The sequence below is a fragment of the Cucumis sativus genome, chromosome 5 (genome assembly GCF_000004075.3).
Source record: "Cucumis sativus cultivar 9930 chromosome 5, Cucumber_9930_V3, whole genome shotgun sequence".
In the NCBI taxonomy this organism is placed as follows: domain Eukaryota; kingdom Viridiplantae; phylum Streptophyta; class Magnoliopsida; order Cucurbitales; family Cucurbitaceae; genus Cucumis; species Cucumis sativus.
This window is the reverse complement of record NC_026659.2, coordinates 11,144,826-11,169,784: the sequence shown is the minus strand read 5'-3', so window position 1 is coordinate 11,169,784 and position 24,959 is coordinate 11,144,826. Positions and strand designations below refer to the sequence as shown.

The 24,959-nt window shown below is 30.6% G+C and overlaps 1 protein-coding gene across 3 annotated transcripts; it reads left to right on the top strand.

Moving 5' to 3' along the window:
- Nucleotides 1–2,893: 2,893 nt before the first annotated feature.
- On the top strand, nt 2,894–24,217 carry LOC101214585 (SNF1-related protein kinase catalytic subunit alpha KIN10-like). 3 transcript variants are annotated; one of them, XM_004149584.3, is made up of 10 exons: nt 2,894–2,932; nt 3,016–3,222; nt 4,908–5,275; nt 15,798–15,929; nt 16,473–16,658; nt 20,646–20,735; nt 21,490–21,579; nt 22,932–23,048; nt 23,176–23,385; nt 23,827–24,217. In XM_004149584.3, the coding sequence occupies exons 2-10, from the start codon at nt 3,027–3,029 to the stop codon at nt 23,938–23,940; spliced, it is 1,503 nt and encodes a 500-aa protein (XP_004149632.1). In that variant the 5' UTR covers nt 2,894–2,932; nt 3,016–3,026; the 3' UTR covers nt 23,941–24,217. The 3 variants fall into 3 exon arrangements, with proteins under 3 accessions (XP_004149632.1, XP_031741194.1, XP_031741193.1); XM_031885334.1 differs by having other exon boundaries at nt 2,896–2,932; nt 3,009–3,222; nt 21,490–21,573; XM_031885333.1 differs by having other exon boundaries at nt 2,896–2,932; nt 3,009–3,222.
- Nucleotides 24,218–24,959: the final 742 nt, after the last annotated feature.

The following is a 24,959-nucleotide window of genomic DNA, read 5'->3' as shown; positions in this document are numbered from 1 at the left end:
AGAAGAAAATGAAAGAATATCAAAATATGTTTTTCTTTTATCTTTTACATATATATTTACATATATATTTAATATATTTTTAGGGTTTAGGGGTGGGGCGGGACGGGACGGGGCCAGTGTCAACGAGAAAAAAAAAATCTCAACTCCCTCCCCCATTCCCAGTATATTTGGAGATTCTCTGTTCGGTTAAATGGACATCTTTAATCAATAGGCCTTAGCATAATATCATAATATCATAGTCCACAGTTTCTCAAAGTAAATAATGTCCTTTAACATAACACGAAAATTATTCCAACATACAATAGCATGCTTATATGGTACCATAATTAGAAAGAATAATTATTTATTTATTAGTGTCCAATTTAAGGGTATCTAGTCGAAGAATCACTTACTTTAAGCTTAGAGTTAACTCTTTTTGCAAAATAATTCTCAATCCAACCTAGACATAACATATTTAATTAATAATCTTATCTAATAAAATTATCAATTACCATCCAACTTTAATTCTCCAATTTGCTTATCCAAATAAGGAATAAAAACTAATTTGCAGCCGGGAGGGATGTCCACAAATTAGATCCAAAAAGTCTTCCGTAGAAAAAATTTAAATTAATTCAAAAAATAAACTAACTTTGGAACCTTAATTAGTATTTCAAAAATCCATCTAAAAACTCATCAAACTCACCACAATCCGATCATGAAACGCAACATCAAACAAAGGGAAATCAACAGTATGCCAAATAGGAGTGGAACGATGGTACAGCTTGGACATCTCCAATCTCGTGGAGAGTTGACGGCTAGGGTTATCTTAAAAGAAGAAGAGTTCTACCACCTTTTTTATTTATCTTTTGTTTTGAATTTACCCATTCCATTCATTTATAAACCTAAATAATAATAATAATATCTATCATTACTATTTTATTTTCCTTTTACAATATACATAATATAATATAATATATATACTATGATTCTCTTCCCACTTATCAACATCAATCATCTGTCATTAATAACTATCTTATTTTTTCGACCATTATAATTATATTCCAACATATAATTAACTTTATCTTTTCGTATTAATTATTTATACAAAACCAAATAATTAATATATATTTTACTGAAAATCTAAATTCTTAATTAAATATACATACTTATATAAATGCATGTATATATGCATGATAAATTAAACTAGTTTGGATTGACTTAACAAAAAAAGATGTTTTCAAAAAATTTATTTTTACTTAAACTCTTTTGATGAAAAATGTATAAATACAGTTTAAAAACTATTTTGAATAGATGTCAAAAACTTCCATTTATATTTTAAATTAGACACTTGAAAATGTATACCTAACATTCTCTTAGTGTCTCAATTTTATACCGAACCAATTTACTTAATGGGTCAACTGATACATTAAGCATAAAATATTTTTAAACATTATTAGTCAAAGCAGTTTAATAAAATTGTGTTGGACAAAATTTTGGTCTTAAATTTACTCATTTTCTAGATAAATTATTTTAGGTAACAAGGCTTCTAAAAAAAATTATTTTAAATATATAACATCAATCTATCTATTATAATCTACTCTTCTTTTTTTCTATTTTCTTTTTGCAACTAGCGGGCATAATAATTAACGATGTTATTTTAATTGACTTTCATGACACGTAGACAAGGCCTCTTCAAGAGTAATGTTTGAAAGCTAACTTTTTCTTATATATATATATATTTCGTGTTTATTAGAAAATCATGGTTACTCATCATCATGAATGAGTCACAAACACGTTTCCGTGTAACTTTGTTTGTTAATATTATAATTTTGACAATCGTAGTATGAAATTGTGTCACCATAAATTTACTACGAGCAAATATGTGTTTTTATAAACTCTTTTGGAAATTCAATTTTATGTTTTCATACTTTCATATTTTTAAACTTAAAATAAAGTAAAACCTTTAATTAATAAATATAGTATTATTCTTTATTATTATTATTATTAACTCAATTATTCATTTTGGCCAAACTAAAAAATGGTATGATATCTTTTATACATGCAAGTGATAGAGATTTTTAAAAAAATATATAAGGAACCAAAGAAAATAATAATTTTTAAAATATAATAAAACTCACACGACCACAATGAAAAATACCAAAAATACCCTATTGTCTAATTGTTCTTCTAAACAATCATGATATGCAATCGTGTAAGCAATGGTACACGTTCCTGTAGTTTTTTTTAACGATGGAAAAAATGTTTCATGTAATTCTTCTTCTAAACGATCATGATACAAGATTGCGATCGTGTAGAAAATTATGTTTGATCGATCGTGTATTTCTTTTTAACAATGAGAAATAACACACCATGTTAAATGATCGTATTGGATAAGTAAGCAATCATTAAACGATCTTGATATTTTAGAAGAGGAGTTGTAAGAAAGAAAGAGAAGAGGAAGAAAAAGAAGAAAGAAATTTTGGTCGAGGAGTTGAAGAAATCCGAACAAGAAAATGAATAAATTAGAAAGAAGAAAGAAAAAAAGAGAATGAATAGAATATATATGTATATTCCATCTCGAAATCTAGTATTAAAGTATTCCTAATTTTGAGATTATTGTGTTGGTAAACAAACCGTGATTATTTGACTTTTCATGACAAAGAAGAAAGATGATAACGATGGAAAACAAGGCTCAATAAAATACAAAATTAGAGTAAGGTTAAAGTGCAAAGGATTGATAGAATAATTACTTTGAATAAAAATCATTTTCTTGGTATAAAAACAAAGTAATAAATAAAAAGAAAATAAAAATGTCAATGTATTTCTCTTTTTCATCAAATATGAATTACCCAAATTACCCTTAAAAGTCCCTAACTAATAAATAACAATCCGCTGAGTTTTTCTCATAGTTGGACTTGGGACTCCCTTAATTTTCTCTACTACTACCACACAGGTTCCATTTTCTTTCTTTCTTCTTTAAATTTCTTAACATGGTCGATCTTATAAATTGATGATGCTGTTTCTGCTAGTTTATAGGAATTAATTAAATGGAGAAGAAGGGTAAATCCAAATATGAAGAGAGAAGTATTGAGGTGTTTCTGAAAAACTACAAGGTCGGGAAAATTCTTGGAGTTGGTTCAACAGCAAAAGTTAAAGCTGCAATACATAAATTAACTGGACATCAAGTTGCCATCAAGATTCTCAATCATCACAAAATTGCTAAAATGGGTCTTGAACATAAAGGTCCATTTTCTTTTCTTCTCATCTTTTTCCTATTTTCATTTATCCCATACATCCTATATATTCCATAACTTTTTTTCGTAATATTAGTTCATCCATATTTGTCTACTCTGGGTTTCATCAATTTCAAAGAAACATTTGTCAATTTCTAACAAAAACACAAGTTTTTAAAAACCTTTTACTCTTTTTGTTTTTTGTTTTTGAAAACTGAATAGAAAGTCTATAAGAAAAGGTATAGAAAAAGTTGTGCGTGAAGTAGTGTGTGTTGTAGAGAAGGATTTTGTGGCTGAATAGCTTAAAATCGAAGCTACACTTGGATTGAAAAGAAGAATAATAGTTATGAACAACAAGAAGAGAGAGAGTAATACCGATAAACAAAATTAGGGTTTAATTTATTGCTAATTAGTATTTTTATACTATTTTCCCTTCTAAACTTATTTAATATTTTTTTTGTTTCTTTTCAAAAATAAAAATAAACTACTGAAAGATAAAATATAAAATTGAGGTATGGAGATTTGAACTACCTATTGTTTTTGTTGGTGTAGTATACGCACATACTAATTAATTATTATTTATCAACTAGAGCAGAAAAAATGCAAAAAGAAGAGAACACACCACAAGGTTATATAGAATGTATGAAGTAAATGGTTTTTTCTCTTAATCTAAAGATATGATCTTGGGGCTAGAATTAGACTATGAATTCTAAAAGGATCAGTACTGAAAACCTGAATTGAATATTGGAGCATGTTCATATTTTAAAATATAATAAAATTTTAAATTTTAAATAAACTTTTATTAGTATTTAAAAATGGTATGCAAATAGAAAAAGTATAGCAACTTTTTATAATTAATAAAATATAAAATTTTATTATATTTTGTAAATATTTTTAGCAATTATATCTTTTAATCGTAATTTTTGTTGAATTAAGTATGGTCTAAATTGGCAAGTTTCATTTAAAATGTCTTAACTTAACTTATCCCACAACGTCAATAAAAGCATATAACTAAGAAGATTCTGAAAATTTATTGGAAAGTCAAATCACCATTAAAAACTATATCTCATCACAAATATTAATTTATTAATTTTAATTTTATATATTTTAAAAAAAATTGACAAAAATTTTATGGATCCTAGTGAATTTTATCTTTTAGTTTTATTAAATATTTTGTTTTTATTTTTGGAAAATCTCTTATAATTTTTTTTTTTTTTTGAAATAATATATTTGTAGACGGTTCAGACCTTTAATTCTTTTCGCGTTTTAAAATTTAACCACACACTCTCATTTCCAATTTTGTATAAAAGTATATAGTTAATCATTACACACAGTAAGTGAGAGTCAAAGCTCCCATTTGAAGATAAATAAATAATTTCTGTAATGTTTGCCGAGGTAGAAGAATTTTCAGATTGAAGTGTGGGGCAAATTAAGTACAAAACCAAAAAAAATTTGATGACCAAAACTATAATCTACACTCATTTCTTTTCATGAATGAGTGGTGATTACTTTTTAAAGAAATTGAAGGCTGATTCCTCACCACAGTTTGAAGTAAAAAAAAAACATATAGAATAATAATGTGTTAATTTGAAAAAGTATTTTCTTTTTCATTCATGAAATTACATGTATTCTGAAACTGAAAGTATATGTATTTATATTTACGTTAATGTTAATAAAATTGATGCATGCATGCAGTTAGAAGAGAAATAAAAATAATGAAGTTGTTAAAGCATCCACACATAGTACAACTATATGAGGTTATCGAGACACCAACTGATACATATGTAGTGATGGAATATGTGAAATGTGGAGAACTGTTTGATTATATTGTGGAGAAGGGTAGGCTAAAAGAAGATGAAGCTCGCAGAATTTTTCAACAGATAATAAGTGGAGTGGAGCACTGCCATAGAAATATGATCGTTCACAGAGATCTAAAGCCTGAGAATGTGCTTTTGGACTCAAATTTCAATGTCAAGATTGCTGATTTTGGTTTTAGCAGTGTCATGTATGATGGCCATTTCTTCAAAACTAGTTGTGGGAGTCCTAACTATGCTGCACCAGAGGTAACCATATTTCTTCACCATTTCATCGTAATTGGCATCAAACTGGCTTTATTCTTTCATTCTAACTTTTTATTAATTCTTGGTACGTACAAGTGTCTGTGACTCTTTCTTTCTGTATAATAATTATAGTGGGGATTGAAACCCTTCATCTCTAGGGAGGAAGGTCTCGTGAATACCAATTAATATATAATATCAAATTGTTTTAAAGAAAAATGGATGGGGTAGGTTTTTTTTCCTTAATGCATGAATTTTGACGAGAATGTATTTAATGGTTAACCTTATTTTATTGAAAATTATTGAGTTTATGAACATTTTGACGTTGAAAACTAAAGTCGTTGATCCAATTCCAAAAGTTTAGAGTCAAAGATTTTTTTTTTTCCTTTTAATGTTGCTTTCAAATTTCTTTAATTTTAATTTTAATTTTTAGAAAAAACACGGTTCTACTCCATGTAAAATTCAAACAGTAGGATTTTATTATACATCAAATTAAATTTTATATATTAATTCATTTTAATAGTTTTGAACACATCATCCTAGTATCGAAAATTGAAAATTGAAAAGCCTACTATTATGTAGTTAAATTTGATGAACTAAACAAATATATACTTCCAAGTCTAAGAAACTAAGAGCTTGTTTGATAACGTTCATGTTTCCTGTTTTTGTTTTTTACTTTTTAAGACACAAGCGTGTTTGATAACAATTTTTGTTTCTCGTTTTCAAAATTTAAGAAACATTTCTAAAAATTGGGTAACAATAAGAAACTATGAAAGATAGTTTCTGTCACACTCTCTTCCAGAACACCTCCTTTTGATTCGAGAGATGGCGTGATGTAACCGATATCGTGCTCCTCTCAACGATACTTGTTGACCCTAATCTCACTTAAAATTCATGCGAAAGCAAATAACACAACTCTAGGAAAAGATGTAGCATAGGAACTCAAGTGCAACATATTTTCAAGATAAGTTTTATATAGACTATTAATACAAACCATAAATTTCATAGTTAGTACAAGAACAAACCCTCCCTTCCCACAACATAATACTCACCATAACTTAGACATGTTTACATGACTGTATGTACATAAAAGTACATATGACCTAAACAACATACTGAAGAAAAGACGGGATCCACTAGCAGAATTGACGACATTGTTTCAAGCCTTGTGAACATAAGTTCTACCAAGAAAGTGGTAAACAATTTTGAAATGGTGAGCTAAAAAACCAGCTAGTGAGTGACTAGGTTTTAGAAACCAATGTAGAACTATAAAATGTTTCAAGAAAATAAACTTAGTAAAGCATTTATACAAATAATTTTTAAATCTTAGGCTTTTTCTCATCTGTACTAGATATCAAATCCTTAGTAGATGGTAGAGTTAATAAATACCAAATCCAACATAATCCTTTGCCTTAGATAGCAGAGTAAGATTGATACTATCGATCCCTCAAAGATAGACATCCCCAACTCCACCTTAGAGATAGACGTCCCTACCTCAAATCCTTAAAGATAGATGTTTCTATCTCAAAATTTCTTGGTGCCTAATATCCTATCTCATAAAATTGTAGTAGTAACAAGATAACTTGATATAGACTAAAACATGTTTAAAATAATAGGCTTTGAAAACAATATCTAAAACCATAAACCAAGCCTTGTTACAACCTTTATAAACTCATTTCCTCTTGCTAACCAAAGTACACTTGAACAATTCAAGCTTGATAATGCTTTATTTAAATGACAGGCTTTAGAAATAGCTTGTAGATCATATTAAATTCAAGCATGTTAAAACATTTGGCTAATAAATTCACATAGAAAACCTTATTTGAAATACATTTTGTCATTCACAAATAAGAGCTAGATTCTTGGCCTATAAAATTATTCAATCTTCTCTTAACTTGAAATAATTATATTTAAATCCAAATCAATCCCTTAGGTCCAGAGAATATCCAAACTTTGCTTTAAATTTCAAAAAATATTAAAAAAGGCAAAAAATTTAGCTTTTTGGCACTACTGGTGTACATGGCATGGAGGCAGGCTGCACACGAACGTGCAGGCTCAGGGGCCTGACCGCTTGCTAACCTCGAAAGTGTTGGAATGCCTCGCCGTGCTCAAGCCATGTGTTTCATGTGACGTCCTTTGTTTGCATGCACATGGCACCCTGTATGGCCTAGGCGCACTCCTCATATCACTTGGTTGTCTTGTGGACATGCTTCTTGCATGCTCTGAAACTTAAATAACCTCTCTTGCCCAGTTTCCATGCCCATCTCACACTGTCATCTTGGCACTCAACCCACCCTTGGCCTTGCCTAGATACTTGATTTTCGACTAGAAAATTTATTCGCCTTTGGAGCTTAATAACTTAAAATCTAGAACTGAAATAAAGAAACTTTCTTCTACAAACGTGTTTAGAAACTTTCGAAGTAGCTTACCTCAAAATTTCAGCCAAACACTCCAAGTATTGAGTTATGTAGCTTAAATATAATCAACACTACTCAGTTTTCCTTCTAAATTGACCTTTGTGGTTTTCTTCAGTTCAATGCCTTCCTTCTTGACGTCTTCCCTTCTTGGCGTCTTCCCTTCTTGGCAGTCATTTCCTAGATACTATACTTAATTTATGAGAGTTTTCAATTCAATTACCCAATTGACAGGAGTGGATTATGAGCACCAATCATCTAAAGTTCCCTTTATATATAAGTTCTTGCATGCTACTTATTAACACCTTCTCACTTCCTATACATCATACCTGTCACTTTCCACCTCATGCTGCTCAAGTTACATTTCCTACTTGGCAAAACCTAGATGTTTTTCATGTCATGCCACTTGTACTTTACTTCACCTTTTGCCTAAATCGCGTAGCATACGCATGGCCGACCAACCTCTTGTCTTTAGAAGTTATTTGGAAAGTTCATATTGCCTAGCCCTTTTTCCTCGCATGTTTTATCATGTTGTATAGCCCAACTTGCGTGGCTTGTGTTGGCCGCATGGCTCATCTAATTGCGTGGGAAGGCTTGGCATCAAGATAACCTATTTAGAGGTTCTTGATACTTTCAAAATTCCTAGCTTGCTTTTCTAGCACCCTCTGCCTCACCTAGCCAATCTTGTCTACCAAAACAGGCCTCATCTAGCATGCCCTTAGCCGTATGGAGTAGCTTGCCTAGCATTGTTTTATCTTTGGAGGTTTTTAGACCTAGTTGATCGCCTACTCCAAAAACACTTGGCATGATCTTGAGCCACCTACCTCAATGTCTTAGGAGGTTATTTTGACACTTGCCACATAAGACTACCTCTTCTAGCCCAATCCCGAGCTTTGGTCACCTAGAAATAAGCAACAAGCTTAGCCAACACTTGGTCAAATCTTAAACATTTCTTAAGCCTACCTGGGCTACGATGACAATTAACGTTTGTCATTTTAACTTATAATTACCAAAATAATGACACCTTGCATAACATTTAGTAACCATCAACCTTAGTAAAATTCCTTTCTAAGTTTTCTTGCAACACCAAACTTAAATCGTGTTTCTCCAACTAAACACGGCCTCTATTCACCTCTTAAGTTCCTTAGAAAACTTAGGAATTCTTGGATCTAGGGTTTATAATTTCTTTTCCCCTTAAGAAATTTCATCCTTGAAATTTAGTAAACCTTAACCCAAACAATGTTGGATACTTTGAAATTTAGTAAACCTTAACCCAAACAATGTTGGATACTTACTCCTCATCTAGTTCTCAAGTAAGAATTATAACCTCATATCCAACTTAACCCAAATACATGTTTCATTCTAGCATGTTCTAAATGAAGGAATACATAAGATTATTTAAATAAGAACCTTGCCAGTAATAATTACTTCTTGTGCATGCTCTGCCTCTTACTACATTATTACAAAAGCATTACCTTATTGTCGAGGTCATCCCCCTACGCCATTTTGTTTCGTATCACTGGGTTCTACACCCCGTAGTCATTATAGTTCTCAGCTGATTTACTGATTGAGATTCCTCCTTTTGATTTCCTTACAAATTTTTCCTTAGTTCAGGACACTATCTCATTAAGTGTGCTAGTTTTCTGCAGTAGTGACATCCTTTTGTCCTTACTAAACATGGTTCTTTGTGAAATCTACCACAATCTTCACAAGGACGTCTATCACGGTTACTTGTTGTTGATTCCTTTTCTATTTGAGGTACCAATATTGTTTTAGATGACTGTCTTAGATAAACACTTCTTGTATTTGTCCAGAAGTCTATTCATCATATCGGGTTTTAAACTCTCGTTTACTTGACACACCATGTGTAAACCATCGTTGCACTTGTCATTTGAAGTTACCAGTTATAGAAATTCTTTGACTTAGTTCCACCGCTGGTTTGGTTTTCAAGAAACTCTACTCAACTTGTAATGTTGTTTCAACTAACTGAGAGAAGTTAGTCCATGTTTCTGTTAAAGTAATAGGAGTAAGAATTTATTGAATTCGACATTGATCACCTTCAAATGCCATTAACACTTCTGCATACCTAGAAAGTTTAGGAAATTTCCTTTCATGTTTAGCCACATAAAGATTCGTTGCTCCAAACTTAAAAACTCATCTCTCTTTATCTCAAAATAAGTACTAGGATAGTACTTATCCTCGAAAATGCTTTTGAAAGTCTTCCACCAACTCTCTACTTCTTTTAGAAATAGAAAGGTGGCCAAATTAACCTCCCGCTCTTTGTAACAATCCATGACTTTGAAACACTTGTCCAACATCATCAACCATAACTCAGCATCTGCTGGATTCGTTGAACCTTCAAACATTGTGGCCCCTAAACTCTTAAGTTTTTTGAATACCATATTTATTTTCAAGATCACAAGGTGTTGATCACATTGTTCTCATAAACGTTTGGGAAAACTTAAAGTATTGTTCATCCGTGGCCACAATATGTACTCTTGTGGTACTAGATTTCCTCCCAGACTGTCTTTCGATAGAATCTCGAGCCTCGTTCAGATTCCGTTTATGTTATCTACTACGTCGTTGAAGTATGACTCCTATAACCCATCAACTCATGAGACATGTTATAGATACCACTAACTCATATGCACAATACTAAACTTTCTGACTCATACTCTAAACTGGTATTAGATTATCTAGAACATAACTTAAACCTTTGTTCTTAAGGTTCCCAAGAAACTTACTCGTCTGATAGCAAGCTGCCACACCCCCTTCCAGACCACCCCCTCTTGATCCTAGAGGTAGCGTGAAGTCAATTGATATCCTTCTCCTCTCAACCATACCTGCTGACCCAAACCTCACTTAAAATTTATGCGAAAAAAAATAACACAACTCTAGAAAAAGATGTAATATAAGAACTCAAGTGCAATATGTTGGAATTTATGTCCTAAAACTCGTAGTTTGTAAATTATATTCAGTAATCTAATTATTGAATTATTTATTAGTAAAATAGAATACTATAATCTTGAATCTAATAAACTAAGGTCCCAAGGCTATCTTATAGACTTGAGCTTTATGTAGAGACATAAATGTGGATCAAAATCAAGTTCATAGCCTAAACGGTCTATAGTATATGAATAAGGTTGGACATCTTATTTTGGTAATACTGTGGATTCGACTTGCTTCGTAGTTATTACAAACGATGTGATCCTGAATCGTTCATGTAGAGACATGAAAATGAGAGCATCCTATGTAAATAGTTTGCATAAGACCAGACCATCAAATATTCACTTTTTACATTTTAATACCATTGGAGTTTTAAAATTGACTTTCTTTTAATTTAATGACCTAGATAACTTAACCTTAATCCTGAGCTAACCATGAACTCCTTAGAACTCAAAGACACAAATGTACAACCTATAGAACAAATTTTGTTCAAGTAAGGTCATAACCATGAACTCTTGTTCATACAGAATTATCCTTAGATCTGGATAGGTGAGGGAAACTAATCAGTGCTGGCTCAATAAGCCTCTCATTTCAGGGATAAGATCAGATGGATAGCTGGGGACATAATGTGCAAGATGAAATTCACTTCTGACTTCATTAGAGTCAGTAGATAGGTTGTTCCTTTATGCACTAAATTCAAGTTTTGAACAAGGGGCCCAACCTTTCATTGGCCAGAGAGATATTCAATTTATAGGTTAGACCTTAAACCAATTGTTCATTAGAGGATCAGTGAAACTTAAGGAATAAGAAGTAATCTCAAGGGTAAAATGATAAATTGACCCAATTGAGATTACGAACAACCTGTGAAGGGTTAACTTACTAATCATGGTTATATCAGGTGATATAAACATATCTATAATGAGGGGAGTACAACTACGGAACTTTAGTGGAATGATTTGTTAGTTAATGAACGTTGACTAGCTTGGTCTAAAAGAGTTTAGTCAGTTAATCTCGAATCGTTGGAGACCATGATCTATAGGTTCACTAGGTCCCTCTACTAGCTCATTATGGTACAAAAAAATATAGAACAGGGTGATCGAAAATTTGAATAGTTTAAACAAAATTTAACAAGTTTTTGAGAAATAAGTGGTATTTAAATAAGATTTAAATATAAGAAAATTCTAATAGAGATTCAAATTAATTCAATTGGATTGATTAGGATTTGATTTATTATTATTATTATTTTACTATTAATTACTTAGATTATTAATTTAAATAATAAAACAATTAGAATTTTTTTTAGAAAATCACTTTTTGAAAAATCAAATAAATTTAAAATTTCAATTTCAATTTTGTAATAGATGAAGAGATGTGATTTTTCCCACCTGTTCGACTGAAGATATTGAAAGCCTACAATTTTCTAAATTCTAAATTTCAAATTTCAAATTTCAAATTTTAAATTTGGCAATAGATATGTTTATATGTTATTTTAAATTTTAATTTATTATTTAGTATCATGGAAATTAGTTAGCAGTTTACCTTTTATATATATATATATATATTTGAGTTGAATTTGAAATCACAAACGTTTAAGAGAGATAAATTGAATGAGAAATAATATTTCAAATCAAATTTTAAGACCATATGATTAATAAAAATGATTGTAATATAGTCATCCATTTTGGTGTGGGTTTTATTTGTATGTGATAATATTAATGTTTTATAATTAGTTTTTTTTCTTCATATTTTAATGAATTCTATGTATTGGTTATTTTTTAAACAATTAAATGAGGTTTTTTCAAGAATAGAAAAAAACACAAAAATATTTACACTGTATAGAACAATTGTAAAAAAGGAAAAATCTCACAAACTCATAACGTGAAATAACAAAAATACCCCGCGATTAATTGGTTACACATACGTGAAAAAATGATTTTGTATCCAGTCTAAACAATTTCGTAATAAGTCTAGACAATTTCCTAATAAGTAGTCTAAACGATCTTGTACCCTTGTACCCAGTTTAAACGATCTTGTACTTAGCCTAAACAATCTCGTAACCAGTCTAAACGATCTCATAGCAAAACTAAACGATCTCTTAACAAGTCTAAACGATCTTGTACCCTTGTACTAAGTCTAAATGATCTTGTACCCTTGTATCTAATCTAAACGATCTCGTACCAAGTTTAAATGATCTTGTAGCAAGTATAAACGATCTTGTAGCAAGTCTAAATGGTCTTGTTCCCTTATACCCAACCTAAACGACCAAGCGGAGGCGTGTTGCCTAGTCACTCAATGAGCATCTCCTGTGAGATAGTACACTATACACCTAGTAAGTGGAACAGCTTCTTAAACCATAAAATTTAAACCCGAAATTTGAACTTGAATAAAACAAGAAAACTTCATTGATAATGAATCGCAAGGATACATTTGATTCTTAGTACACAAGTCTTTTAAAAGAAACGAAATACATACTCAAAACAATGACTTGACTTTTCTCGCCTAGTTTCTACATATTATGTGAGATAAAAGTGGTCACTACCAAAATGATGCGATTAAGGAGGCACGATAGGCGATCAAATCAAAACAACAAGGTCAACGTCGGATATCCTTCACTACCTAGGGGGAGGAAAAATAAGAAAAAACATTTGAAGTGTTAGACGAAAACGTTTAGTGAGTGGGATCTTTTGTCAAGTACTTTGATAAATCAAGCTTTGCCTTAACCCCACATAACCATTTGTCAGGATAGGCTTTTATAGTAGAATGTGAATCAACTATTTCAAAGTTTATCGCGTCATATGCCCTTTCGAATACTAGATGTTTATCCCACATATTCGTTCTGCATATTCAATTACGTTTTTGTGTACCCTTCTTCGCTTAAGTGTTTACCATACTTTTTTGCTAGGTTATAGCCGTGCAGAGAAATCTCAACGCATTGGCAAGTACCATCAATTTTCTTATAATGCATCTTTCAATGCTGGATCACACAACAAGCAAAAGACATCTCATTTAAGATAGCACATAATGAATGGGGCATTCTATTCCATATCACACATCAAGAATAAAACATTTTATTCAAGATCATGCAGCAAGAATAGAGCATCTTATCATAGATCACACAACAAGGATAAAACATTATATCACATAGGGTACATAGATATTTTCATTTTAGTTTTAACATCACATAAGCATTTCCATCTTCTGAATAATACCAACATCATAAATGTCCTAGGTCACATGTCACATGTTATGTCATATCACCATATAAAGTTCAGATGAATTGCTTTTCAAAACATATATTTTTGTTGAAAGTTCACTAACTATACCGCATAAGTAGTTTGTTTCTTCATTCTAGTTTTTCAGTTCATTCACGTATCATGCATTTTGAAAATTTCAAAGCTAAAGGAACTTCACATCATCGTTGTTTTCATAGAAATAGGTTTAAGGATTTAAATACATTTGAGATTTTTTTTAATAAGTAGAACCACTCACAGTCACTGTCGACTAGCTCTTAGCCAGTTTCCTCAGCCAAAAGTCTCTCTTACACTTCTCAGAATCCTTGTCAGAAATGAGTTCGTTCTGCGTCTTGAATCCTTGGATATTTTTCCAGTTCTTTCTCGATAAATTCAGGGTAAAAGCAACTTCAAATGACCTGAATTTCTCTATTGATAGATCTCTTCAGTGAGTTTTTTCATGCCAGAATGATTTCTCTTGTCAGTGGCAAGAAGTGGTCCAATCCCAAAATGTCACATGCCTTTGTCAACACCTTATCCTGAATTATGATTGGGTGGTTTGGTCCAATCAATCGCCGACCTACTGACATATGGGTCACATCACTATTTCTGGGTGAAGTGGTTCAACTTGTCCACCATGTAACTCTCTCCACATAATCCTTTCACAAAACGTGTTTCACCAGTCTTAGCGCATTATCCTTATCACTGGTGGTAAGCGATCAGGGCCTTACAATTTCCTTGTACCTACACTAAATAATCTTGTACCCTTATATCTAGTGTAAACGATCTTGTACTCAGTCTAAATGATCTTGTACCAAATCTAACCAATCTATTAGCGATATTGGTCTATCTCTATTTGTTTAGGATAGACAATTGATTGTTTAGATAATGGTACACAATCTTTTAGATTATGTACCAATATCATTTTTTATCTTGTACCAAGAAGGAAAAAAAAAAAAAAAACGAAGAAGGAAGAAATTCTGGAAAAGAAAATAGTAAATATTTACATAAATAATTATAATATTGTAAAATGAAGAAATAATAATATGAAGAGGAGATGAATAAATTTCAAAGAAGAAGAAAAAGAGTGAAAAATCGTTCACATTATTCCCGTCAAACCAAAAAGTTGTAAAAATATCATGACTTTTTTTATTTTGTTATATGGACCATAAATATTTTGATGTTATCTTATATTTTTGAAAATTAACTTAATAAAATAATATTTAAACTAAAAAAAATAAAAAAAAATTAGAAAAAATAATACAACGAACTAGAGAAAAGATAATTATAAAAAAAATTATGTTTCATTTTATTTTTCTCAAAAAATAGGAAATGGAAATAGTTATCAAACATAATTCCGTATTTTGTTCTAAAAAAAGGGAAAAAGACAAGAAACGAGAATATAGAGAACAAGATACCGAAAAGAAAAACAAAAACATAAACTTGACAACCTCTTGAAAATTAAATTGAATTAATATTGTTCTAAAACAAACAGGCTAGAAACTATGGTCTAAAATGGTGACTGTAGATGAATTGATCAATAGTTACTTATGAGAAAGAAAAAAAATTGTGAACTAAAATCAATTTTAGATAAAACGCAACTGAAAGAAATTATTGATTAAAGGACAATTTGAAAAAAAAAAAAAAGTGTTTTGCTTAAAAAATACTTTTCTAGGAAAGTTTTCGTTTTAGTCCGGATTTCAACAAAAAGGACCATAAAATTAAAATCTTGAATTAAGCTATGGTCATTTTTGCATACCCATACGAAGGATGAAGCTTTTGAAATATACTTCTTTTTCTAATTTCCAACTCAAAACTTCCTTAAATTGAACTTGAAAAAAAACCACAAATAAGAATGGTAAAATATATAGTTTAAAGAAGTTATAATGAAGATTATATTATAACAATTTCCCTTTTTTTTTTCTTACCATTTTATAGGTTATTTCTGGAAAATTATACGCAGGGCCTGAAGTAGACGTATGGAGCTGTGGGGTTATATTGTACGCTATTTTATGTGGTTCTCTTCCTTTCGATAATGAAAACATTCATATTCTTGTTCAGAAAATAAAGGTAAATCTTAATTTCCATCAACATAAAAACACAAAAAGGGTAAATCTTTAATTTATCAACATAAAATGTGTAGGATGCCATTCGATACACACATCTCAATTACTGTATTTGTTTTGCATTAATGTATACATAACATCCATCTCCTGGAATTCCTGACATCATCTTTTCACTTCTTTTACCCTTTTCTTTTTCATATATATTTACATTTTATTATCAAAATAAATACCATCAACTGTGAGTATATATATATATATATCAAGTACTTTTCTTGATTAAATCATAGTTGCTTTTTTATTGCTATTTAGAAAGATATATAGTGGTGGGAATTGATCACGTACTCGCTAATTAACATATCATTAATACATCTTGATAGACTAAAAACTTCAATCAGTGATATAGATCTCTACTATTAAATAGTAACAGTTATAAATGAATAATATATGTGCATTATTTATGAGCTAATGACATACGTTTTTATTAAAATATATTGGTTAGAAGGAGTCAAGGTTTGAGTATTTCTTTGATGTTATTCATTTTTCGTAGAATGGAGTGTATAAGCTTCCAAGTTATTTATCAGCTGAGGCAAGTAACTTGATCTCAAGTATGCTTGTAGTTGATCCACTTAGAAGAATAAGCATAACACAAATTCGCCAACATCCATGGTTTCAATCTCATCTTCCTCGATATTTAGCTGTCAAACCACTTTCTACTATACGTCAACTTGAACAGGTTAGTTACCTTATTTTGCTTCTCTCTCTATATATACTTTCCGATATAAATACTGCTATTCGTGTTGATATTTGTTCAACAACTTTAAATATTGGTTTAATATATGTAGAATAATACATAAATGAACTCAAATCATTTTAAAATTGAGGAAGATTAGGTTTATGAAAATATTATTAAGAAGGCTTATTAAATTTAAAAGTTAGTATATATATACCAATAAACACAATTATAGAAACCCTAAAGTCAACGTTATGCTTAGCTTATAGTAGTTTTAGCATTTGATATGAGTTGTACAAGACATTAAATTATTATTTATGCTTTATTTAATAATTCTAATATAATTTTAGTATTTTACAGTTTTATCGTCTCTACGATTTTTTTTGGAAGACTGTTTAAGTCTTGTCTTTTTATAGTTTTTGGTGTAATACCAAAACTCTAATTTTAAATAAAATGATTGTCCTCCTCCCGACAGGAGATGAGATTTAATTATAATGTAAGTGATTACAAGAATGTGAGAGAATGTTATAACAAACAAACTAGCTCACTAACTCGCTAACTACCTAACTTTATTAACTAGTTACAAAAATAAGGCCTCACACTACACTATATTCCACCCCATTAAATTAAATTAGACTTGACCACGAGATGGCGAGTAGGAAGCCACCTAGAAGTCATTGGGAGCAAAATAAGGCTTGAGATCATCAACATTAAATATACAAGGACAACTCAATGTGGTAACTTGATTTGGCCGACCGTCTAGAATATCTATCAAGAAAGTAATAATATTTGTTTCCTGCAAGTCAATCTAGCATTGATCAATGAAAGACCGGGGAAGAGGTCCTTCTTACTTGTTGCATTCAGCTTGCGGTAGTCCATGCAAATTTTCCACTCGTCATAGTCATTGTTGGAATTAGTTGATTTTCCTCATTAGTGACTATAGTCATCCCGCTTTTTTTTGGCACACACTGAGATGGGCTGACCAACTGATTGTAATGATTTATTGTTAAAGTTTTAATTAAAAATATGATAATAATAATAATAATTATTATTATTTTGATGATTACAAGTATTGTAACAACTTTATGGTTATAATGTTATGTTTTTAATATACTAACTATTATAGACTAAAACGTACATTTAGATCTAGAATCGTTTTTCTTTTTCTATATATATTTGTGAAAAAGATTTTGGTGTTAGGTGAGTTCTTCTCCTCTTTCTTAAACTTTTGATTTTCTTTTAGATTTTTTTTCTTTTTTTAAATTTCATTCCTTATTCCAGCGAGTGCACACTTGAGTTGGAAAGTTGTGTTAACTTTGAAAAGCAACCGACATGTGCGATTTAGTATCGAGGTTGTACTAAATTTTACTTTGAAAGTAGTGATTCATCACGACACAACAACGATTGACATTTGTTTCCAACATTAACCTCATGTCATAACCACTCCCTAAATTAAAATATCATTACGATTTCAATATACTTAAAACATTAAACACTTATTTCTTCTCAAGCACTTCAACTACACGATCAGTCACACTTTAAGTTGTTACATCTAAATTTAGTTGTTCTCTAACTTAATGAAAATCCTGAACAAAAGAAATAAGATTAAGTGCTTGCAGATTATGAGTAACGATAATGGAGTTTTTATAAACAAGGGTTGTGAGAGCCCCCATAGAACAAACTCTCTGTAAATTCTCTCTAAAACCATCCCAAGGAAAATTCTTCCAATTTTCTTAGAAAAGTTCTAGTAAAATTCTTCTTCCCAAATTCTCCCAAGTTGGATTTTTAAAAAGATTGTTTACATTCTTTCCTAAGACTATATTTGTTTAAGATTGTTTAGCTTTGGTTCTATGAGTTATTCTGCTGGTCGTCTCTCGAAATGTCCTACACATTGTCTCCAGAGATGCAAATCTTATAGATTATATTTTCCTTAATTGGAAAACCCAATGTTATTATAATTCTTCATCTTTTTTCTTTCTATGGACGCTGCAAATTTTGATGGGTCTAATTCCTATTTTTCACTGTTTATATTTAAAAGCAAGCTAACTTGTTGTTGTTGTTTTCTTTTTTTGGTTGTGGTTTACGTATAAGTACAATGTAATTATAATTATTTGACTGTTATATTAGGAGGTAAACCTCAAGCAAAAGCCTTTTAGGAAAATGTAGAGGAGAAAGTCCATAAAAAGCTCAATAACTGGAAGTATTCTCACATTTCCTAAAAGAGCTCACGCTCATAAAATCATCCCTCTATAGCATTTCCACTTAGCACTTGTGAACTCTAAGTTTTCAAAGCTCCAGTGACGGTATACAAAACTATTGAAAAACATTGGAGAAACTTTCTTTGAAAAGGAAACAATGAAACCACTAGTTCTCATCTTATTAGTTGGTCAAAGGTCACAACACCAAAAGAAAAGAGTGGGTTAGGATCACAAATTTGAGAGATGCTAACTTTGCCCTCCATTGCAAATGAATCTAGAGATTTCAAACCAAACCAAATGCCCTATGGAGAAAAATCATTCGGGCAAAATATAAAGGTTCACATCTCGGTACAATCTCAACTGAAGGAAAATTCAGCAGCTCTAAATCCCCATGGTGTTCAATCACAAAATGGCTCAGTTGGTTTGAAAACCATTACACTTGGGAGGTGAACAATGGTGAACTCTTATCTTTTTGTCACAGGAAATGGAACTACAGTGGCCCTTTATTCACTCACTATAGAAGACTATTTTCTCTCTCACAAATGAAAAGTGCATCTGTCAAGGAAGTTTGGGAAAACAATAGAGGAGATTGGAACATATATCTCCTAGAAGACCTTTAAATGATCAAAAGGCCCTCATTTGGAATCAAATCAAAACATCCCTACTAATTCCTTGTGAAAGTAAGGGCATGAGCAAACCTTTATTGGAGGCTGAAAGGGGATAAACAATTCACTACGGCCTCGATCGAAGAGGCTATGTTCACTTACCCTCAAAGCAACAACAGTGGATTTGATGACCAACTCTACAAAAATTTGCGGAAATCAGTAATCTCCAAGAAATGGGAGTTCTTCTTGTTGTCCATTATTCATGAAGGCTTAAACACAATGGAAGTCCTCCAAAAAAGGCTACCAAACACATGCCTCAATCAAAATTGGTGTGTACTATATGGAACTCAAGTGATGAAAATTGAGACCATCTTCTAGTTCAATGCAAATCAGCCAAGATCCTTTGGAGCATGTTGCACAGGAAAACTGGTTATAACGTTGCTGAAAATGATGTCAAATCCCTTGTCGGATTAAGCCAACAAACAAGAGAAACATCATCATCTTTAATGCAGGAGTGGCCCTCCTTTGGTGCATTTGGATTGAAAGAAACAACCGGATCTTCAACAATATAAACCAAAGAGTACATTAAATTCATGGGAAAACTTGTTATTTATTAGGCCTTTGGTGTAGTAGGCACCCTATTTTCAAAGATTACAAGCCTAGCACTATAGCTCTCAATTTCAAAACTTTGCCCATCTAAGAGCTTTTCTCTTAGGCTCACCTCCAGCCCTACATGTAATCCCGCTTTGATTCTCATTAATAAAATCCAGTGTTTTGATAGTGCTCTAGGATTTCTATGATGGGTTTCCTTAAATGTACTACTGAGCACTTTGTCTTCTTTTCAAAAAAAAAAATACAAACATACCCTAAATTACCAAATTCTGTGCTCTATTTTGACATTAGATTTATTTCATTATCTTTAATGTTAGTTTTCTAATGTGTTTAATAACCTTAAGACAACTTATCCACGTTTCCAACAAAATTATTATTTCTTAAGTTGTTTGCATTAATCTTTTGTTGAAATAAATATGCATAATAATGATTTAGTTATTTTTAGCCTTATTACATGAGGATTTATAATATATTATACTACTTATTTGAAGATGTTGAGTTTATTTAATAAATTTATCCCTTCTCAACATAGTTTGTGTTATTGCCTAAAGTTGTATTTTTATTGTTTCTTGCAGATCGATGAGGATGTTCTTCAAAAAGTAGTTATGATGGGATTTAGCAAGAATAAGTTGATTGAATCTCTTCATAGCAAAAGCCAAAATGAGGTATTTTTCTTTTAATAAAAAAAACTCAACATATATATATGATTATTGTGACTAATCATGCATATTAAAATAGATAAATAAATTATGAATCTCAACCACAAGAGCTGTTTGAAACTTTTATTAAATGATTATGTTTGATCTTGTCCGACATCTAAATGTGAATAATATTTAATGAAAGTGCTGAACAATGGCATCTTCCTCTTCCTACAACAAAGTATGGATTAAGAATATTCTTGTAGTTAGCAGAGTTGATTTGATGTTGATGAATTTGTGATATCTTTTATTGTGTATGCATGGTTTTAGCAATTAGTAGTATTTAATTTTCTTATATATAAACCTGTGTTAATTTAAAGAAAGAAAGCACACATAATTTTTTACTTTTGTAAAAAAATTGAACACATGCAATATTCTAGATGACATAAATCATTCGTTTTAATAATTATAACAAAATTATAACTATTATTATATTATTGTTTGATTAATGGGTGCATAAGTTAGTGGACAAGTGAGCAGACACTAACTATCATTATAAAAGTCAATGATTTGATCGTCCACCTTATAATTTTTTGTTTAAACTAAACAAAATATATAGTACGGTATGATATTAGATTGACAACATCCTCTTGTTTAGAATGTAATTTTTCTACCATAGTTTACTACTAGTTCTCATTTTTTGAATAATTTAATTTGTAAAAGATTTAGTTGCTATAATTTTGTAATATTCGAAGTAATGATTAGTTTCACATTGTTTTAGGGAACTGTGACGTATTATTTGCTATTGGGCAATCAATTCCCTATTTCCAATGGCTATCTTGGTGCTGAGATTCAGGAATCAACTGTAAGGGTATCAATTTTGATTTAATTATTGTTTTGACTTCATTAACATATATTAAATACGTAACATAGCTTTTATTAACTAAGAAAGCTTGTCAAGTAGCCTCCTGATCTTCTTACTTTAATTTGTCTTTCAAACTACCTTCAACCTCGTAAAGTTTATTTCCAACACCACACAACTATACAAGTCATGTCATAATTTAAGCCCCTCTTTAGCAATCGTTGATGAAGAGAACTTGTCCCGAACAAGTAACATTCGGAGTAGTTTTGATGTAAATAGTTAATTAAGAGGCTTAAAGAAAAAGTACGGACACAACACTACTCTACCTCTTAAGCTTGGCTAGAAGGCAATGACTATGTCAATGTGGAAGGAATTAGGCTCCGCCTTTAGAAGTAACTAAGTACCAAGTTGCACAAATGAGTCATTGAAGTCAATAAATTTTGAAAAGAAAACACAAACAAGAAAAACAAAAAAAAAAAGCTATTATAAAACACTTAAGGATACGAGTCCAATTATATTCATGTAAGTTTACATAATTGAAATCATGTGAGACCTACTTTTCCTTTGTTAACATTCTTGCAATGCCTTCCAAACAGCATTAGCATTGTTAAAATAAAAAACATTACTAGATGAAATTTCCTTGAAGATAGAATTCAAATCTAAGTGATAATGCAAACCCTTAATAACTTTTAAATGTTATGAATTCTTGTTCACATTATCTCAAAACAATTTTGAGCATTAGGTTTTTCAAAAGTTCCGTCCACGCTATATGTTTCCTCATTTTCTTTGGAAAATTAAAAATTTTAAAGTTATTTTCTATATATTTTTTGATATTTCAATTTGATTTGAATAGCTAGGATAAAGGTTGAAATTATTTGATATATGGATAGTTATTTAGTTCTAGGTCTACGTCGTAAGAATTTAATAAAAACGCATACATTGATTTATCTTTTTAGTTGTGGAGTCCATTAACTCTTTAAACAAACAAAGGAGTCTCGTAATTTCTACTCCTTCAACCAAACATACGTTCCAAGTATGACATTTGTTTTTTAATAGTACATATGTTTCTAAGAAAAATTGGTTGATAGTTGAATATGTTAGAATAGATTTTGCATAGATATATATATGTCTGTTCTGTTTATTTTATAATCTTATATACATGAAAATTAAATAGAAATCAATTAGTATCTTCAAAAACCTATTAGCTTAAACCTGAGAGGCCAACAAAGTGTTTAGCTTTACAAAAAAATATAGAAACAAAATTGAAATAGGAAAGATTATTATTTTATCCTATATGTTTGGCAAAATTTACTTGTGATTTTGAAGTGTGAGCCTCAAACTGCAGTGTCGTTATTGTTTAGGAACCTAAGCATATGAAGAATCCAATTGTTGGCCCCAAAATTCCTATAATGCATAATCAAGCTGTTGCTGTTACACCTCAAATTCCTAATAATGGAAAATGGGCTCTTGGATTACAGGTTTGTGTTTCCACAACAATTACGAAGTTAATACCATATTAATTTACATCGTAGTATGTTTCTAAATTAAAACAAAAGCTACTTATATAAACACAAAATTGATTATATATTGCTTTTAATTTGATAGGCTAAAGCCCATCCACGTGATATAATGATGAAAGTGCTTAAAGTGTTGCAAGAATTGAATGTGTGTTGGAAGAAGATTGGAGATTACAATATGAAATGTAAGCTAACATCTGATACTTCAACACATCACCAACACATGCCTAATCATTCAATCATGTTGGAGGTTAATCATCTCAGTATATTGCAAAATGTGGTCAAATTTGAAGTTCAGGTACATCCATCCTCACTTAATTCTCATAGTATATATTAAAATTATTCATTATATCATGACACAAACGTTATCATACAAATACTTTTCTTGATCTCTTCTCACAAGCTCTTACCTATCTTTTCAGTTTGGTTTTTCTGTTGCATGTCTAGCTAGCTAGGTATTTGTTACATTGATAAACAAATCATTTTATTAAAATTAAATATTGTCAACATAAATAACTAATAGAAACCATCTTATATATATATATATATATATATATTTATGTGTAAAATTTGAATTTAGATAAACTTAGTTAAGTTTAGCCATCCATGTATACTATATATAGATAGATCGACTTGAAGAAGGTAGCGAAGCCTAGAAGGAAAGGTTGGCTTTTAAGGTAAGATATTGAAACAATTATGATGATAACCTTTGCATTTTTGTCTCTTTGTTATAACACAGCTATATAAAGTACAAGAAGAAAGGTATCTACTTGATCTGCAAAGGATTCAAGGCCCTCAGTTTTTGTTCTTGAACCTTTGTGCCACCTTCATTTCCCAACTTCGAGTGGTTTAAGTTATGAAATTGTTTAGTTTCTTGTCCCCTTCCAGTTCAATTATGGATCTAGACTGAAATTTAAAGTTACAGAAAAATATATGTATAAATACCTTCAATGGAGATCAATTATGTAGTGCGTGCGACTTTAACTTGTAACTTAGGTGTTGTTACTATGGTTCCATCAAATGGGCACCAAAATAATATCTCACCTGGATTCGATGTGCCTTAATGGTGAATTTCTTGTTTAGCGAAGATGTGGCCTATGAAACATAATAAATTTGGCATATTATGACCCTGGATAAGTTAGTTAAGAGGTTTAATTTTACGATCTAGCAATACTCATCTCTTTCTTCTCATATTAGAATGATTCAAGTGACTAGTGGATTTAGTATAAGTTCAGATAAGGGTTGAGTCCCCTCATGTTGATGCTCTCTATATATGAAAAAGTAAAATAGTAGGATTTTTCCCTTAGTGTTACTTTAGTTAAAAATTAGTGGAATAGTGCTAAGGAAACAATAAGAAAAATAACACATAAAATTTGTTAGCCCAGCTCGGTAAAACTCAAAAGCTTTTAGCTTAGATAGTAGATTTTATTAAGATTCAAACGAGTATAATACTTTCAACAATTTAAAAGTCATTCTCCCTAGAACTAGTATTCTTTTTAGCTATTTTATGCAAACTAAAAATAATTAGCCCCTAAATTTTATTCGAATCTAATGAAGATATAAACAGGCTCTCCATGAAGTAATTGACCATGGTCATGTGTCTTACTTAATCTTCTTTAAATCTCTTTATCGCATCCATCACATTGGTCTAAAAAGGTAATGAACTTACCAGAAAAGAAACTCTTTGTTTATAATAAGGAGAAAGATAGATGTGGACAATGAAAATGATATTGGTTGCTTAAAGAGAGCTTTACCAACAACTGTTTAAAGAAATATATAACCAGCAAAATAGTATCTTTTTCACGAATCAAGGAATCTCACTTTTTAAAAATATCCTTTTAGAAGGAGAATATATGAAAGTTCTTTTTTATA

Coding starts and splice junctions, on each gene's coding strand:
- LOC101214585 (XM_004149584.3), top strand. CDS start 3,027: ATGGAGAAGAAGGGTAAATCCAAATATGAAGAGAGAAGTATTGAGGTG. Junction 23,049..23,175: donor AATGGGCTCTTGGATTACAG/GTTTGTGTTTCC, acceptor TTAATTTGATAG/GCTAAAGCCCATCCACGTGA. Junction 23,386..23,826: donor TGGTCAAATTTGAAGTTCAG/GTACATCCATCC, acceptor GTTATAACACAG/CTATATAAAGTACAAGAAGA.